The 18,245-nt window shown below is 43.2% G+C and overlaps 1 protein-coding gene across 1 annotated transcript in view; it reads right to left on the bottom strand.

Annotated features, from left to right (window-relative positions):
* PPIL2 (peptidylprolyl isomerase like 2) overlaps nucleotides 1-18,245 on the bottom strand; it is a 157,034-nt gene that overhangs the window by 39,582 nt on the left and 99,207 nt on the right. The window contains exons 6-10 of the mRNA XM_063964777.1: nucleotides 16,365-16,399; nucleotides 15,652-15,703; nucleotides 5,265-5,356; nucleotides 4,992-5,081; nucleotides 1,320-1,395 (exon numbers count right to left, since the gene is read on the bottom strand). Of these exons, the coding sequence (XP_063820847.1) occupies nucleotides 1,320-1,395; nucleotides 4,992-5,081; nucleotides 5,265-5,356; nucleotides 15,652-15,703; nucleotides 16,365-16,399 (345 nt within the window). The remainder of the gene's footprint in view (nucleotides 1-1,319; nucleotides 1,396-4,991; nucleotides 5,082-5,264; nucleotides 5,357-15,651; nucleotides 15,704-16,364; nucleotides 16,400-18,245) is intronic.

Raw genomic sequence — 18,245 nt, 5'->3', positions numbered from 1 at the left:
CTCTTCTCTCCTGCCTCTGCACATCTTCCCTTGCAGATCTTATCAGATCCTTTTGCTTCCGATACCACCTTTATGTTGGCAATACACAAAGTAAAATTTCTTCCTCTGTCCTTTCCCGTGTCACCCAGTTCATTTTTGGATGTCACAACACTACTAAAATGCTCATCCACACCTTCATTTCTCCTAGACTACTGTGATCTACTTTAGAACTGACTAACTCCCAGCTAACCTCTCTTCAGTCTATCCTTAATTCTGCTTCCCACCTAATTTTCTTCTCTTGTCGCTCTACCCCTGCCAGTTACTGCACTGGCTCACTATACCCCTCAGAATCAAATTCAAACACCTCTCAATCACCTAAAAAGCTCTCAACCACCCTACATCTCCAGCCTCCTTTACTCGCATAGCCTCTTCACCACTTCCCACTCTCGCATTCAGGATTTTTCCAGGACAGCTCCTATGTCCTGGAACGCCCTCCTACACTTTGCTAGACCTTCTCTCATCTTTCAAAGGTGCTGTTAAAACTAATTTTCATTCTAGCTTATCACAACTCTGCCTAACTCAGCAGTCTCTGCCTTAAGGTGCATACACACTGAGATTTTGGCTATCTTTGATTTTGACTATCCGATATTGACTGTGTGCTTGAGATATTGGCTATGTACGATTTTGACTATACTTTAGAACTAGATAGTCAAAACTGACTTGCCTGCACAGTCTATCTAACCTTGCGATACCGACCCAGCTGGACTGCGCACCGAGATAGCAAGGCGGCTAACGCCTTGCGATTTTGCACTAACTATATAGTCAAAATCGCAAGGTAATATCACACCGTGTGTACACACCTTTACTCTACTCTCTCACTACTGCATCCAATGATATCCTCTTCTGCAAGCTCGAGCAAACAGATTTCTCTTGTGTTTTCTAGACATAATCATGCTAATTGAACACTAATTATATATTTTTGTGAAACTTTTTTTTTGTATCGGTCTGTACTCATAACTTATGGTAAGCTGTATTCCCCGTCTCGTGCTACAAAACCCTATAAATAAAATATAGTACATGTAGAAAAATCTTTCCACTATACGATACCACCTTTATCGTAAATATATTTAGTTATTATAATCTGACATTTTTACATGTATATTTGTGATAACTATTTAATACATTTGTATTAAGTTTAGTGTCTATTTATAATTTCTGTATAAAACGGTGCCCAGTGATCCCCAAAGTGTACTGTATAGTATTTAATCATACTAAATCTAGTTCTTTAGTCACATGAGTGCGCAAAATCAGTCTCTGTGGATGCCAGAGAACTAACTCACCAGGATCTGTGACTTTCAAGTTGTTCTTCACATGAAAGAAATTTGAGACATTGAATTTGTCCAGCTGAGTGGGATCCTAATTGACACAAAAAAAAAAATAATCCATAGAGCACAAACTGAGCATCTGCTGAACATCGTATTTATTATTTTATTATTTGTATTTAAAGGATTAATTCCAAAATTATTTAACATTTTGCACGTGAGACTTCTTATACCAACTTATATATATTTCACATCTCATTGGACTCCCCCCCTCTATTCTACACCTGAAATCCCGGCATAAATACAATTCTCCAGTCCTTCGCTGACTCCAGCAGAGATGTTTATATTCCCTGCCAGGGTCTGGGTTCCCAGAATCACTTTGCTGCAGGGTTTTCAGATCTGTTATCAAACTCCTGTTATCCTTATCTTTATTTACTATTTCATTTACTGTAATTAAGCGCTGTGAATATGGATTAAACTACAGAGGTAAAATGATCATTACACAGACAGACGCAGTAATCTTGAATGATCCACAGAATTTGACATCTAATTGAAGCCAATTATCCTTTATTCTGACTAAAGTTACAAACACAGGACCTTTTAATTCTCTGACAGACACATGCGCTCTCCATTACTTGACATTCTGCAGTCTGTCGTCCTAAACCACCTGTGCCAAGAGGATCAATAATCACTTTTATGGAGATAAGAAAAAACAAAAAAACCCTGAAACTTCAAATCTTCTTAAAGAAACTTAAAATACACAAACTGTACTAAAGGGGGATACACACGGAGATCAGTGTTTAAAATCTAAGCAATCTGACTAGATTGCTTAGATTTTAAGCAGGGATCTGCAGTGCGTATGCCCCCCAGCGGTAGCGATGCGCGGACCCGCACATCGCTATCGCCGGTGCTAGATTGAGCCTGCATGCAGGCTCAATCTAGCAGGTCGCTCACTTCACCGTTGTGTGAAGTGAGTGGCCCCCCCATCCGTCCCCTCCCTCAGTACATCGCGCTGTGCTGAGTGGGGGGAGAGATGTGTGCTGAGCGGTCTGTGTTAAGATTGCTTAGCACGCCTCTCCCGTCAGTACCCCCCCCTTTAGAGGGCTTATATGTACAGTCATATCAAATTACCATTTGAGTGGGAATAGTCCATGTTAGGTGGCATGCCGACTGTCAGGATTTACGGGGTTCGGGATGTAGCCATTGGTATTGTGACCACTCGTCACATAACTACATCTCGCACCCTACCTCTCCTGCAACTCCCATTGTTAGCAAGTGGCCAAGTTGCTAAACCTCCAAAACAATCCAAAATCAGCACTGTACCTACCCTAGCATGGATATAGAAAAGTGCCTGTTCGATTCTATGCAGCACGCAAAATACCAGGATACAGGTTGCTCTATTTCCGTTTCATACAGGGTGTACTTTGCTTTGGGGATGCGTGGCAAGGGGACTTGCTGCGCTCACTGCCAGTACGCCAGCCGCTGGGATGCCGCTGTCGGGATACTGACAGCTGGCATCCCAACAGCCGGTATATCGTACGTATCCCATACTTTGGAGTGTTCAACATATGTAAAGGTGGATTCAGGAGGAACACAACCAAGCGTCAGGACCAGGGAAAGTACATTGAGACCACACATGTAGCAATGCGAAAGACTGACTGCTAGATTTATGATCATTCCACTCAATACCAATCGTCAAATGACAGGATCACTGTTCAATTAACCAAATGCATATAGCTCAATCTGATGAGATTTGGTGCTGGGGGCAGATGACTTCCGGCTTTGCTGCAGCCTGCACACTCACACCAACTGTGCTCATCATCATTAGCATACATTATAACATGCATGACAAGGATGCTATTTATTTACTTAGAAACACTGTAGGCTTGGGTCACACCTGTTGGAGAAAGTCCGATTTTTTCCGCATGTGCTCCATTTTTTGTATTCAATTGGGTGCAGGTTCTTTTTTCACGCGGTGGTCTTTGTTTTTTTGTTTTGTTTTTTTGTGCACCTCCAGAGCAAGTCCATTTTTTCCTAAAATCCATACTTTAAAGGAATAATTGTCTGGACTTGCTTTGGAACCCTTTGGACACCTCATCTAATGACTAAGTAAGCAATTGGAAGTTTCCAATTAGCTTAAATTAGTCCATAATTACTAACCTTCTGCAAAGCTCTCCTCCACCACCGCTTCCCAAAGTAGTTTCTTGTCCAGTGTTGCAGATAGCGGGGTCCAAGGCCCGGGCACACATACAACCTCCCGCCCTGCACTATACTACCCTAAACCCTGCACCCCCTCCCAACACACAGCATCAGCGGGCGGCTGCATGCTGGTTTTCAATTCAAAATAAGGCACGAGGTCTGCAAATGGGAGTCTTTCATCTGTGTGGAGCAGCGGAATTTCAGGACCATAGTAAGTGCACACTTGTCCACTTATAACTCCCTTTGCTGTCTGACAAGTTCCACACAATTCCAATCGCAAACTACACTGTCATTATCCTGCCATGGTTTTAACTGCTCATTTACAAATAAATCCAAGGTCAAATTAGATTATAATCACTAGGTAAACTATTCTACTTTTGCAGCTAAGTATAGCCAATTGCTTACATTGGGTAAGTATTAATGAATGTTTTGAATAATCTTCGACTACTGTTTAAGGCGGGTGTAGTATGGGTGACCGGCGGTCTCCAGACCGCCGGTCACCTTACCGACGCCGGGATCCCGGCAGCATACCGACGCCGGGATCCCGGCGGGGAGGGGCGAGTGCAGCAAGCCCCTTGCGGGCTCGCTGCGCTCGCCACGCTGCGGGCTCGGTGGCGACCTGCGGTCGCCACGGGTTCTATTCCCACTCTATGGGTGTCGTGGACACCCACGAGTGGAAATAGTCCCTGTTGGTCGGGCTCACGGAGGAGGTCATGTGACTGTCGGTCAGCCGACCGGCGGTCACATGACTACCACCCGTTTAAGGCCAGTACTCACTGGCCGATGCGGGAGAGATGTATGCTGAGCGTGCGGGGGGAGACGGGGGGGGGGCGCTCATTTCACCCAGCAGGTGAAATGAACAACCCGCTAGATTGGCCTGCACGGCAGGCCAATCTAGCACCAGCGATAGCGATGCGCGGGGCTACGCATCGCTATCGCTGTAGGGTGTACACACGGAGCGATCAGGCTTAAAATCTAAGCAATCTAGTCAGATTGCTTAGATTTTAAGCAGCAATCGCTTCGTGTGTACCCCCCTTTAGAGTATGAATCAAATGCACTTTTCAGTGAGATCTGGAAATTCTTTATTCTAGATCATAAAGCTACCTCTACTTACAGGACTAGGCTGTATCAACTGCAAAAGTAAACCTGGGGCTAAATAAAAAAGCAGCAGTTTGTGCTCCATGTGTTTGACCTGGAAATGTAAAGTGGCAATAATAAAAAGTGCAAAACGCTTTGGAAATCTAGCCCCAAATGTTGATAGTTAAATTGATATGCAAATACGGAATTATATAATCTCCAATATCTCACAAGCAATATAACCTATTTTCAATTATACTGGTTCACATTGGCCAAGTCTGGAATCACATAACCATGATAGGCCATACTCCCTCCCATAGATGACGTGTCCCCTTCAATATTATTGACTGCATTTATATGAAACGCAGTCAAGAGCACATGGACCCCAGAAGTTCAGACAATGGACTTTCCTACCTGCAGTGTGATAATGTCCTGGCGGGTGAACGGTTCATCAGTTAGCAGGTCTTTGTAGCTCTTTGGTTTAATGTTTAATTGTTCAACAGCCTGGGTGGTGGAACAACATTTATTTTATTACAGAGATAGAATACCAAACCACTATGATATAGCATTCAAAATGAATCATGTCACATTACAGGAATGCTCTATTTCATATGGGAAGCCTGGATCTCAAGACAGTTGTTATATAATAATAATAATGCACAGTAAATCTGCTGAGGATTTTCCTACCTCGTTTGAGAAGACATTTCCAGTCGTGCTAATAGCCACAATGTGGGAGTTGTTGGTGAATACAGAGAATAGTACAGGACAATGATACTTCCCTGAAAAGATAAACGTTAATCAGAATCAACAATGTGGTTAAGACACCAGCACAGAGAATGCTCAACAACATCTGGCAGATCTTGTATAGTAGTTAATAGCAGTATGCAATGCAAATCCCTCAACAGTTCAGGGGTACAGATTCAATTTGTCAATGTTCATTTATATGGTAATGCAAGGTATACAAAAATAGGATTTTAATTACCTACCGGTAAATCCTTTTCTTGTAGTCCGTAGAGGATGCCGGGGTCCACATTAGTACCATGGTGTACAGACTGGTCCACTAGGAGCCAATAGCACTTTAAGAGTTTGAGAGTGTGGGCTGGCTCCTCCCTCCCTCCTACCAGACTCAGTCTAGAAACTGTGCCGAAGGAGACGGACAACTTTGAGAGACGGATTTTACACAGATAGTGGCGAGATTCACACCAGCTCACACATACAAGGCCAACCAAGCTAACCAGCTTGAAACATCAGCAACGGCTGAACAATATTACTTAACCAAGTAACAAAACAGTACTTAACCAAGAACTAAGCAGTACTGAACTAAGTAACCAATGCAGGATCGCGAAGCGCTGGGCGTGCGCCCAGCATCCTCTACGGACTACGAAAAAAGGATTTACTGGTAGGTAATTAAAATCCTATTTTCTCTTGCGTCCTAGAGGATGCTGGGGTCCACATTAGTACCATGGGGATGTACCAAAGCTCCCAGAACGGGAGGGAGAGCACGGAGGCTCCTGCAGAACTGATTGACCAAACTTCAGGTCCTGAGCGGCCAAAGTACCGAACTTGTAGAACTTTGCAAACGTGTTCAACCCAGACCAAGTAGTCGCTCAGCAAAGATGTAAAGCCGAGACAACCCGGGCAGCCGCCCAGGAAGAACCCACCTTACGAGTAGAGTGGGCCTTAACAGATGTAAGACACGGCAATCCTGCCGTAGAATACGCATGCTGGATAGTGAACCTGATCCAGCGAGAGATCAACTGCTTAGAAGCAGGACACCCAAGTTTCTTGGGATCATACAGGACAAACGGAGTCCGATTTTCTGTGACGAGCAGTTCTCTTCACACAGATATTAAGAGCCCTTACAACATCCAAGGACTTTGATGAAATTGAGGAGTCAGTAGCAACTGGCACCACGATAGGTTGGTTGATATGAAATGCCTACACAACCTTTGGAAGGAACTGCTGACGTGTCCGGAGCTCAGCTCTATCTTCATGGAAGATCAAGTAGGGGCTCTTACAAGACAAAGCCCCCTAACTCCGACACACGTCTAGCAGAAGCCAAGGCCAACAAAGTGACAGCCTTCCACGTGAGAAATTTGACCTCAACCTCCGATAGAGGTTCGAACCAATCCGATTGGAGGAACTGTAACACCACGTTAAGATCCCAGGGTGCCATAGGCAGCACAAAGGGAGGCTGGATGTGCAGAACACCTTTCATAAAAGTCTGAACCTCAGGGAGGGAAGCCAACTGTTTCTGGAAGAAAATGGATAGGGCCGAAATCTGGACCTTTACGGATCCCAACCTCAGGCCCATATCCACACATGCTTGCAGAAAGAGGAGAAAACGTCCCAGTTGAAACTGCACCGTAGGAAACTTCTTGGACTCACATCAAGATACATATTTTTCCCAAATACGATGGTAATGTTTAGACATTACTCCTTTCCTAGCCTGTATCAGGGTAGGAATAACCTTGTTCGGAATGCCCTTCCGAACTAATATCTGGCGTTCAACCTCCATGCCATCTAACGTAGCCGCAGTAAGTCTGGTTAAGCGAACGTCCCCTACTGCAGCAGGTCCACCCGAAGAGGAAGAGGCCTCGGCTCTTCTAGCAGTAGATCCAGAAGATCTGCGTACCAAGCCCTTCTTGGCCAGTCCGGAGCAATGAGGATTGCCTGAACTCTTGTTCTCCTTATGAGTTTTAGAACTCTTGGAATGAGTGGAAGTGGAGGAAACACGTACACCGACTGGAACACCCACGGATTCACTAGGGCGTCCACCTCCACGGCTTGTGGGTCCCTCGACCTGGAACAATACCGCCGAAGCTTCTTGCTGAGATGAGAGGCCATCATGTCTACTTGAGGTACACCCCAAAGATCTGTTACCTCCATGAACACCTCCGGATGGAGTCCCCTGTCTGCTGAGATATTCCGCTTCCCAGTTGTCTACTCCCGGAATGAAGTTTGCCGACGGCACCAATGCGTGCTTTTCTGCGCAGAGGATGATTCTTGTTACCTCTGACATTGCAGCTCTGCTCTTCGTTCTGCCCTGTCTGTTTATGTAAGCCACCGTTGTTACATTGTCCGACTGCACTTGAATGGCTCGATCTCGCAGAAGATAGGCCGCTTGGAAAAGACCTTTGTATACGGCTCTTAGTTCCAGAATATTTAGTGGAAGGCTGGATTCCAGGCTTGACCACCGTCCTTGAAAGGTTTCCCCCTGAGTGACTGCGCCAAAGCCCCGGAGACTTGCATCCGTGGTTAGAAGGATCCAGTCCTGAATCCCGAACCTGCGGCCCTCCTGAAGATGAGGTAGTTGCAGCCACAAGAGAAGTGAAATTCTGGCTTTCGGCGACAGACGTCACCTCTGGTGCATGTGTAGATGAGATCCCGACCACTTGTCCAGGAGATCCAGTTGGAAGGACCAAGCATGAAACCTTCCGTACTGTAGAGCCTCGTAAGAGGCCACCATCCTCCCCAGAAGGCGAATGCACTGATGAACCGAAACCCGGGCTGGCTTCAGGCCATCCCAGACCATTGTTTGTATCACCAACGCTTTCTCCTCCGGGAGAAACACCTTCTGCACTTCTGTGTCGAGGATCATTCCCAGAAAAGACAACCTCCTGGTCGGCTCCAAATGTGATTTTGGAAGGTTCAGGATCCAACAGTGTTCCCTGAGCAGACGAGTCGTGAGAACAATTTTGAAGTCTAGTATACGGCTGGATAGACGTCGGCTGGCAGTGCTTTCATAGAAGTGCTGACATAAAAGTGTTATTATAAAAATAGCGTTATACCTGCGTTAAGTTATATCATCAGCTGTTGTCAATTGTGAACTTGTGAACCAACTCCTCATCACTCTTTGTGCTCAACAGGTATGATTCGTTGAACTACACATCCCAGCAAGTTGTACTGCATTTGCTGATTATGTCAAATGAATTTCATGTTTGAATAGTCTAGGTATGATTCGTTGAACTACACATCCCAGCAAGTTGTACTGCATTTGCTGATTATGTCAAATGAATTTCATGTTTGAATAGTCTAGGTATGATTCGTTGAACTACACATCCCAGCAAGTTGTACTGCATTTGCTGATTATGTCAAATGAATTTCATGTTTGAATAGTCTAGGTATGATTCGTTGAACTACACATCCCAGCAAGTTGTACTGCATTTGCTGATTATGTCAAATGAATTTCATGTTTGAATAGTCTAGGTATGATTCGTTGAACTACACATCCCAGCAAGTTGTACTGCATTTGCTGATTATGTCAAATGAATTTCATGTTTGAATAGTCTAGGTATGATTCGTTGAACTACACATCCCAGCAAGTTGTACTGCATTTGCTGATTATGTCAAATGAATTTCATGTTTGAATAGTCTAGGTATGATTCGTTGAACTACACATCCCAGCAAGTTGTACTGCATTTGCTGATTATGTCAAATGAATTTCATGTTTGAATAGTCTAGGTATGATTCGTTGAACTACACATCCCTGCAAGTTGTACTGCATTTGCTGATTATGTCAAATGAATTTCATGTTTGAATAGTCTAGGTATGATTCGTTGAACTACACATCCCTGCAAGTTGTACTGCATTTGCTGATTATGTCAAATGAATTTCATGTTTGAATAGTCTAGGTATGATTCGTTGAACTACACATCCCAGCAAGTTGTACTGCATTTGCTGATTATGTCAAATGAATTTCATGTTTGAATAGTCTAGGTATGATTCGTTGAACTACACATCCCAGCAAGTTGTACTGCATTTGCTGATTATGTCAAATGAATTTCATGTTTGAATAGTCTAGGTATGATTCGTTGAACTACACATCCCAGCAAGTTGTACTGCATTTGCTGATTATGTCAAATGAATTTCATGTTTGAATAGTCTAGGTATGATTCGTTGAACTACACATCCCTGCAAGTTGTACTGCATTTGCTGATTATGTCAAATGAATTTCATGTTTGAATAGTCTAGGTATGATTCGTTGAACTACACATCCCTGCAAGTTGTACTGCATTTGCTGATTATGTCAAATGAATTTCATGTTTGAATAGTCTAGGTATGATTCGTTGAACTACACATCCCTGCAAGTTGTACTGCATTTGCTGATTATGTCAAATGAATTTCATGTTTGAATAGTCTAGGTATATTGAATACGGGTTTTTTTTTTTTTTTTTTTCTTGTATGTTTTTCTCTTTGTAGAGATATAGTTGGCTGCCTTATTGGCATGTAATGTCTGTTTTTCTAAGCTAATTTATGGCCTTAGTTTAAAGGGGGATGGTCTTGGGTGGAGTTTGCAATCATTGCATTCACATGGATATTGTTCCTATTTGAAGTCTAGTATACGGCTGGATAGACGTCGGCTGGCAGTGCTTTCATAGAAGTGCTGACATAAAAGTGTTATTATAAAAATAGCGTTATACCTGCGTTAAGCCGAAGAAAACCAGAAGGAAAACATCAACACACCAACACTACCACAAAAGGACTGCCTTAATGCTCAAAAGTATGTAATTCATCTTATGCATATCATCCGTTTTTACAAAACCGAAGAAAAGGCATCCCCAATCTGCTCACTACAGTTCTCTCTTATGCAAACTTATGTATGTTTCTTTATGTAATGATTTCTTGAAAATGTCATTGCATGTGTGGGGAAGTTGCTCAGTGAAACAGTTTAGTATTGCATACTAACTGGTGATTACCTCTTTTGAACATTAACCCATTGTGGTCAGGTGTACTATGTCTTTATATTTAGTAAGGTATAGTCATGGTGTAAAGGACAGAGTATGATTACTGATTAGTAAAAGAAAACAAATACTGAGCAACATCCCCAAACAGGTAATTTCAACTTTAAACTTGTCATTTATTTTGTACGCTCTAGACATGGCTACTAATAACAAATGCACAGAAAAAATTTTTAAAGCTATGTCTGCAAATGCTAGGAGCTTAGGAGACAAAATTCCAGAGCTAATTGCGATAATGACAAGGGATAACCTGGATTTTGTGGCAATTACAGAGTCTTGGTGCAATGAGAATCATGACTGGGACTTAACTATACCAGGATACAATTTATTTAGGAAAGATAGAATAGGAAGAATAGGAGGAGGGGTAGCAATGTATGTGAAAAAAAGCATAAATGCCACTTTAATACAAAATATTGAAGCCAAAACTGAGGCCCTTTGGGTCACCATAGAAACTGGGAAGAAGGACATTATTCGCATTGGGTTGATCTATAGACCACCAGGCCAGGGGCAGGATTTGGACAGGAACCTATTGTTGGACATCTCTAAAATGGCTTTTAAGGGAGAAGTCATAATCATGGGAGACTTTAATTTACCTGATGTAAATTGGGAGGGGTCTTTTGCAAGTTCAGCTACAAGTGGCAAATTTCTACATTCCTTACAGGGAGCATCTCTCAAGCAATTGGTGAGGGAGCCCACTCGCAAAGACTCAATATTAGATCTAATTCTTACAAATGGTGAAAGGATATCTGATATATATGTGGGTGAGCACCTGGGATCCAGTGATCATCAAGCAGTATGGTTTAGTATAAAGACAGGATCCAACTCCTCTCACACAAAAACAAAGGTGTTGGATTTTAGAAATGCAGACTTTGCTAAAATGGGGAGATGTTTAAGTGATTCATTGGCAGACTGGAGAAACTTGGAAGGGGTGCAGGAGAGGTGGAAAAAAATTAAAAGTGCATTACTAAGTGTAACAGACCTTTGTATCAAAATGGTTAGGAAAAGCACCAGGAAAAGGAAGCCAGTGTGGTTCACAAAAGTAGTATCAACTAGTGTGAAAGCAAAAAAGATGGCTTTTAGGAAATACAAACAGACTCAAAATAATAACGACAAAGAGGAGTATCTGGACAGACGGAAGGATGCTAAGAAAGTGATCAGACGTGCAAAGGCAGAAGCTGAGGAGAAAATGGCCCAGTCAGTAGATAAAGGGGGCAAAACTTTTTTTAAAGTATATAAGTGAAAGGAGAAAATCAAATGGAGGAATAATAAGACTTAAGACAGAGAGTGGGCATTTGGTGGAGGGAGACAAGGCAATAGCAGATCACCTAAATAATTATTTTTGCTCAGTATTTACTACAGAAGAAGGGATGGGGCCACAGTTAAATTGCAAGGACATTCATAAAAATAAGGTAGATGAAAATACATTTACAGAGGAGAAGGTCCTAACAGAACTTTCAAAACTAAAAGTGGATAAATCAATGGGACCAGATGGGATACACCCAAGGATACTCAAAGAGCTAAAAGATGTCCTGGTTACACCTTTAACAGAATTATTTAACCAGTCACTAAATACAGGTGATATTCCAGAGGACTGGAAAAGAGCAAATGTAGTTCCACTGCACAAAAGTGGAAGCAAGGAAGAAGCAAGTAACTACAGACCAGTAAGCCTTACATCAGTAGTAGGGAAAGTAATGGAAAAACTATTAAAAGAAAGAGTAGTGGAATATCTTAAATCAAACAACTTACAGGATCCAAAACAGCATGGATTTACTGGTGGGAGATCATGCCAAACAAATCTTATTGACTTTTTTGACTCTGTGATGAAAATAATAGATCAAGGGGGAGCTGTAGATGTAGCATATCTAGACTTTAGTAAGGCATTTGACACTGTCCCACATCACAGACTACTAAATAAACTTGAAAGCCTGGGGGTGGATTATAAATTAGTGAAATGGATAAGAACCTGGTTGCAGGATAGGAAACAGACAGTTGTAGTTAATGGAGTGCAATCTATGGAGGGAAATGTTACCAGTGGAGTACCCCAGGGATCTGTACTTGGTCCAGTTCTCTTTAATATCTTTGTTGGTGACATTGCAGATGGTATTGAAGGGAAGATATGCCTTTTTGCAGATGATACAAAGATATGCAACAGGGTAGACACACCGGGAGGGGTCAAACAAATGATTGATGACCTAGGTAGGCTTGAGAAATGGTCAAGAACGTGGCAACTACAGTTTAATGCTAAAAAATGCAAAATCATGCACTTGGGTCTCAAAAACCCAAAGGCTAAGTATAGTATCAAGGGTACTATAATGGAAACTACTGAGGAGGAAAGAGATTTAGGAGTCACTATTTCAAGTGACTTGAAGGCAGGAAAGCAATGCAACAAAGCAATGAGAAAGGCAAGTCAGATGCTTGGTTGCATAGGGAGAGGAATCAGTAGCAGGAAAAAAGAAGTGATAATGCCACTGTATAGGTCATTGGTAAGGCCCCATCTGGAATACTGTGTTCAGTTCTGGAGACCCTATCTCCAGAAGGATATAAATACATTAGAGAGTGTACAAAGAAGGGCAACTAAAATGGTGCATGGCCTACATCACAAAACTTACCCGGAAAGGCTAAAAGATCTTAACATGTATAGTTTGGAGGAGAGAAGGGAAAGGGGAGACATGATAGAAACTTTCAAATATATAAAAGGGTCTTAACAAAGTTCAGGAGGGAAACATTCTTCAAAGGAAAAGAAGTATTAGAACTCGAGGGCATACATTGAGACTGGAGGGGGGGAGGTTCAGGGGAAATTTAAGGAAAAATTACTTCACAGAAAGGGTAGTGGATAAGTGGAATAGCCTCCCATCAGAGGTGGTAGAGGCTAAGACTGTAGGGCAATTTAAACATGCTTGGGACAGGCATATGAATATCCTTACAAAGAATCAAGATTAAAAAAGGGTTGAGATTGCCTAAAGGATAAAATAAAAAAGGGGCTGACTAGATGGGCCAAGTGGTTCTTATCTGCCGTCAAATTCTATGTTTCTATGTTTCTATGTAACAATGGACTGCATCAACGTTTCCCTGGAGGATGCCTTTATCAGCAGATCGTCCACATATGGGATTATGTTCACCCCCTGTCTGCGGAGGAGAACCATCATCTCTGCTATCACCTTGGTGAACACCCTCGGTGCTGTGGAGAGGCCGAATGGCAGAGCCTGAAATTAATAGTGACTGTCCAACAGTGCAAATCTGAGATAAGCCTGGTGTGGCAGCCAAATCGGAATGTGGAGGTACGCATCCTTGATGTCCAGGGATACCAGAAACTCTCCCTCTTCCAGACATGAAATCACTGCTCTGAGAGACTCCATTTTGAATTTGAACACCCTCAGGTAAGGGTTCAACGATTTCAAGTTCAAAATTGGTCTAACCGAACCATACGGTTTCGGTACCACGAAAAGGTTTGAATAATAACCTTTGTTTTGCATATGAGATGGAACTGGGACAGTGACCTGTGACTTTTCCAATTTTAGGATGGCTTCCTATAGGATAACCCTGTCTGTCAGCAAAGCTGGCAAGCCTGATTTGAAGAATCGGTGAGGCGGGAATTCTTGAAACTCCAGTCTGTACCCCTGGAACACAATATCCTGTACCCAGGGATCCAGGCCGGACAACACCCAGACGTGTCTGAAACGTCTGCGTCTCGCACCCTCCAGGTTTTGTGGTCCACCATCATGCTGAGGATTTTGAGGAACCAGAAGCAGGTCTCTTGTCCTGGGAGCTTGCGGGTGCAGGATTTTTGGATTTTGCACGACCACCTCTAAAGAAAGTGGTAGAAGGCTTGGACTTTTTTGCCTTAGCGGTCCGAAAGGACTGCGGCACTGCCAAAGAAAATGGTTTCTTCATAGAAGGTGTAGCAGAGGGAAGGAAAGGTGACTTACCCGCGGTTGCCGTGGAAATCCACGCATCCAACGCTTCCCCAAATAGAGCCTGACCTGTGTAGGGTAGGATCTCCACACTTCTCCTGGATTCCGCATCTGCAGACCATTTGCGTAGCCAGAGTCCCCTGCGGGCTGAGACAGACATGGAAGATATCCGTGCAGTTAGCGTACCCAGGTCCTTCATAGATTCCACCATGAACCCAGCAGAATCCTGTATGTTACGTAAAAACAATTCAATGACACTTCTATCCATTGTATCCAAATCCTCTAGTAATGTGCCTGACCACTTTACTATGGCTTTAGAAATCCATGCACAGCAATAGTGGGCATTAACGCCACTCCTGAAGCAGAGTAAATGGATTTGAGCGTAGTGTCAATCTTACGATCAGCCGGTTCTTTTAACACGGTAGATCCAGGGACAGGTAAACCACCTTTTTAGACAGTCTGGAAACAGATGCGTCAACAATGGGTGGGTTTTCCCATTTTTTCCCATCTTCCTCAGGGAAGGGAAAAGCGACCAGAACCTTTACACAGCCCCCCCCCCCCCCCCCCCCCCCCCCCCTGCCCTCCCTCTACAACGCCCTTTTACTAGAGAAACTCTGGAGAGCTCCCCTAGCTGTGACCGGCTCCTCTGGGCACATTTTCTAAACAGTCTGGTAGGAGGGGCATAGAGGGAGAAGCCAGTCCACACTCTCAAAACTCTTAAAGTGCCAGTGGCTCCTAGTGGACCCATCTATACCCCATGGTGCTAATGTGGACCCCAGCATCCTCTAGGACGTAAGAGAAATAAAATAAAACTATACAAAGCAAAATACCATGAAATAAGTTATTTGAACTGTACTACTATTAGAAATAACACATCTAAACATTATGCAGATTATGGAAATGATTTTGGATTAGTAATGTTACAGCAAAGCTGTCTAGAGAACCATAATAATGCAGGATATAGACATTTATCCATGCACTAATCAGTGATAACACAGGCCATTTTACATCCACTGTTGCACCATAGGTTATTTTTCAGGGGTAGGCATCCTGTTGCAGGGATAGAACATTGCTAATAAAAGGCAAAAACAGGTTACATGAATTGAATGGGACTTCAAAGTGATAAATGTGGCTTCTGGGGGGGGGGGGGGGGGGGAGTTCATTTAACCACGAGCTTTTAGCTCTTGGTATAAGAGCATGGAACTATTCAATCACTGCTGTGGTAAGCCCTGAGGGTGCACTTAACACAGATTTCTGTTCACACCTCAGGATGGTGCGAACGCAAGTCCACGTCAAGTACACCCTTGGGGCTTAACGCAGGCTTAATGCGCGCAGTAATTACATAGCGGTGTTTACTATTATTACTAATTCCTCATTTAATTTTTACCCTTGCAACAGACAAGTTAAATGCATCCAACTTACCATCCTGATTCTTGGCAAAGTTCAGCTTAATAAGAGATTTGGCCTCAAGTTTCTGCACAAAAAAAAAAAAAGGTAATTATATTGTAAGTAGTCATTTTGGCCCACCAATAATATTGCAACGCTTGGCATTTCTATACACAAACCTGAATGGCTGCTTTAAAGCTTGGCTACTGCCTATTTGTTGCACTCTACAATCTTCCTTTCCTTCCCTAAGATGCAGCCATCTTTTATGGGGCTCATCTCACAGCCCTGGTGAAAAGAGTAATCAGAAGCCGCAAACGGACCCGACTTGCAGATGGTCCAGGTAAAATGGCTGTATGGAATAGCCAGCCTCCAAGGGTGGGAGGTGGCTAGTAAATGATCACATGTAGGTGGCAATGCAGCTGAAGAACGTAATATAATGTGGGAGAAAAGAACTAGTTAACCTGCCTTACCACCACCCACCCATATCCTTCTACCGCTCTTACTCAGAAACTGTTCTCTCCCGAATTATAACACCCACCCCCTTAAAGTTCTCTTACACTCTCTATGTGACACAGCTAATTCTGGCAGTGAAAGTGTAATAACAAAATGAATGCATTGATTAACAATATTTATTATTTTTATTTTATTACTGCCCTCCTGGAAGGCACAAGTTACAAAGAAGCAGGGTGGACTGTTCGTGACCTACTTTATAAGAAGCTGGCTCTGTTAGTATGAGGGGTTGGTGACACTGTCCCTGCAGGGTTGGTGCCTGATGACTTACCTACTTTAAGGATAAATAAAATTACATGAAGCCAGAACTCAAAGGCAGAATCACCCTACAGGGTTCTGGGGCTTGAAATGTGACTTCATTCTGTAACTGATCTCTGTATAATCTCAGATCAGGATCCATCTAGGACGCTCCAACACACCTGACAATCACACACTGCAGCTTTATAAATAAAGAAGGTAGACGCTGTCCAAATGCCTGCAGGGCAGAAATGAAGTATTGCTGACTCTTCCTATGTAGACTGACATGTGCAAGGCACGTTTATACATGCCAACACAATGCTAGATATGCAAAGTATGCAGACAGACTGGGTGAAACATTACACAATAGCTATGAAGTGGGTCAGAATAGATGTGGTCATATAAATATATATATTTATTTTTAGAGAAATGGCAGAGTAATACCTCACCCAGTACTTCTATCCTGTGAGCTTTCATTTAGCATCCAACTGGTCTTTACTTGCCAGTAACACACAAATTTATATAGTTCAGACACTTAAAATGTCATGTAGTTACAATAATCTTTATGTGCAATAAGTAATCCCTCATTATAAAAATAATCAGGACCTTTTAAATTGTAATTCGAATACTCAATACAGAGTAAATGTGTGGTGGTAACCAGGTAGTCTGGCGTGCACAAGCAGCCCCCAATCACTGTTTGCCCTCCTGATCAGAAATTCCAGTGTGCACAAGCAGCACCCAATCACTGGTGGCCCTCCTGATCAGATAGTCCAGTGTGCACAAGTAGCGCCCAATAATTCGTTAACCTCCTGATCAGATAGTCCAGTGTGCACAAGTAGCGCCCAATAATTCGTTAACCTCCTGATCAGATAGTCCAGTGTGCACAAGTAGCGCCCAATCATTCGCTAACCTCCTGATCAGATAGCCCAGTGTGCACAAGTAGCGCCCAATCATTCGTTAACCTCCTGATCAGATAGTCCAGTGTGCACAAGTAGCGCCCAATCATTCGTTAACCTCCTGATCAGATAGCCCAGTGTACACAAGTAGCGCCCAATAATTCGTTAACCTCCTGATCAGATAGTCCAGTGTGCACAAGTAGCGCCAATAATTCGTTAACCTCCTGATCAGATAGTCCAGTGTGCACAAGTAGCGCCCAATCATTCGTTAACCTCCTGATCAGATAGTCCAGTGTGCACAAGTAGCGCCCAATCATTCGTTAACCTCCTGATCAGATAGCCCAGTGTACACAAGTAGCGCCCAATAATTCGTTAACCTCCTGATCAGATAGTCCAGTGTGCACAAGCAGCGGCCAATAATTCGTTAACCTCCTGATCAGATAGTCCAGTGTGCACAAGTAGCGCCCAATCATTCGTTAACCTCCTGATCAGATAGCCCAGTGTACACAAGTAGCGCCCAATAATTCGTTAACCTCCTGATCAGATAGTCCAGTGTGCACGAGTAGCGCCCAATCATTCGTTAACCTCCTGATCAGATAGCCCAGTGTACACAAGTAGCGCCCAATAATTCGTTAACCTCCTGATCAGATAGTCCAGTGTGCACAAGTAGCGCCCAATCATTCGTTAACCTCCTGATCAGATAGCCCAGTGTACACAAGTAGCGCCAAATAATTCGTTAACCTCCTGATCAGATAGTCCAGTGTGCACAAGTAGCGCCGAAATAATTTGTTAACCTCCTGATCAGATAGTCCAGTGTGCACAAGCAGCGCCAAATAATTCGTTAACCTCTGATCAGATAGTCCAGTGTGCACAAGCAGCGGCCAATAATTCGTTAACCTCCTGATCAGATAGCCCAGTGTACACAAGTAGCGCCCAATAATTCGTTAACCTCCTGATCAGATAGTCCAGTGTGCACAAGTAGCGCCC

The sequence above is a fragment of the Pseudophryne corroboree genome, chromosome 1 (genome assembly GCF_028390025.1).
Source record: "Pseudophryne corroboree isolate aPseCor3 chromosome 1, aPseCor3.hap2, whole genome shotgun sequence".
NCBI lineage: Eukaryota > Metazoa > Chordata > Amphibia > Anura > Myobatrachidae > Pseudophryne > Pseudophryne corroboree.
Note: the sequence above shows the minus strand (reverse complement) of the source record. Positions and strands in the feature narration are given on the sequence as shown.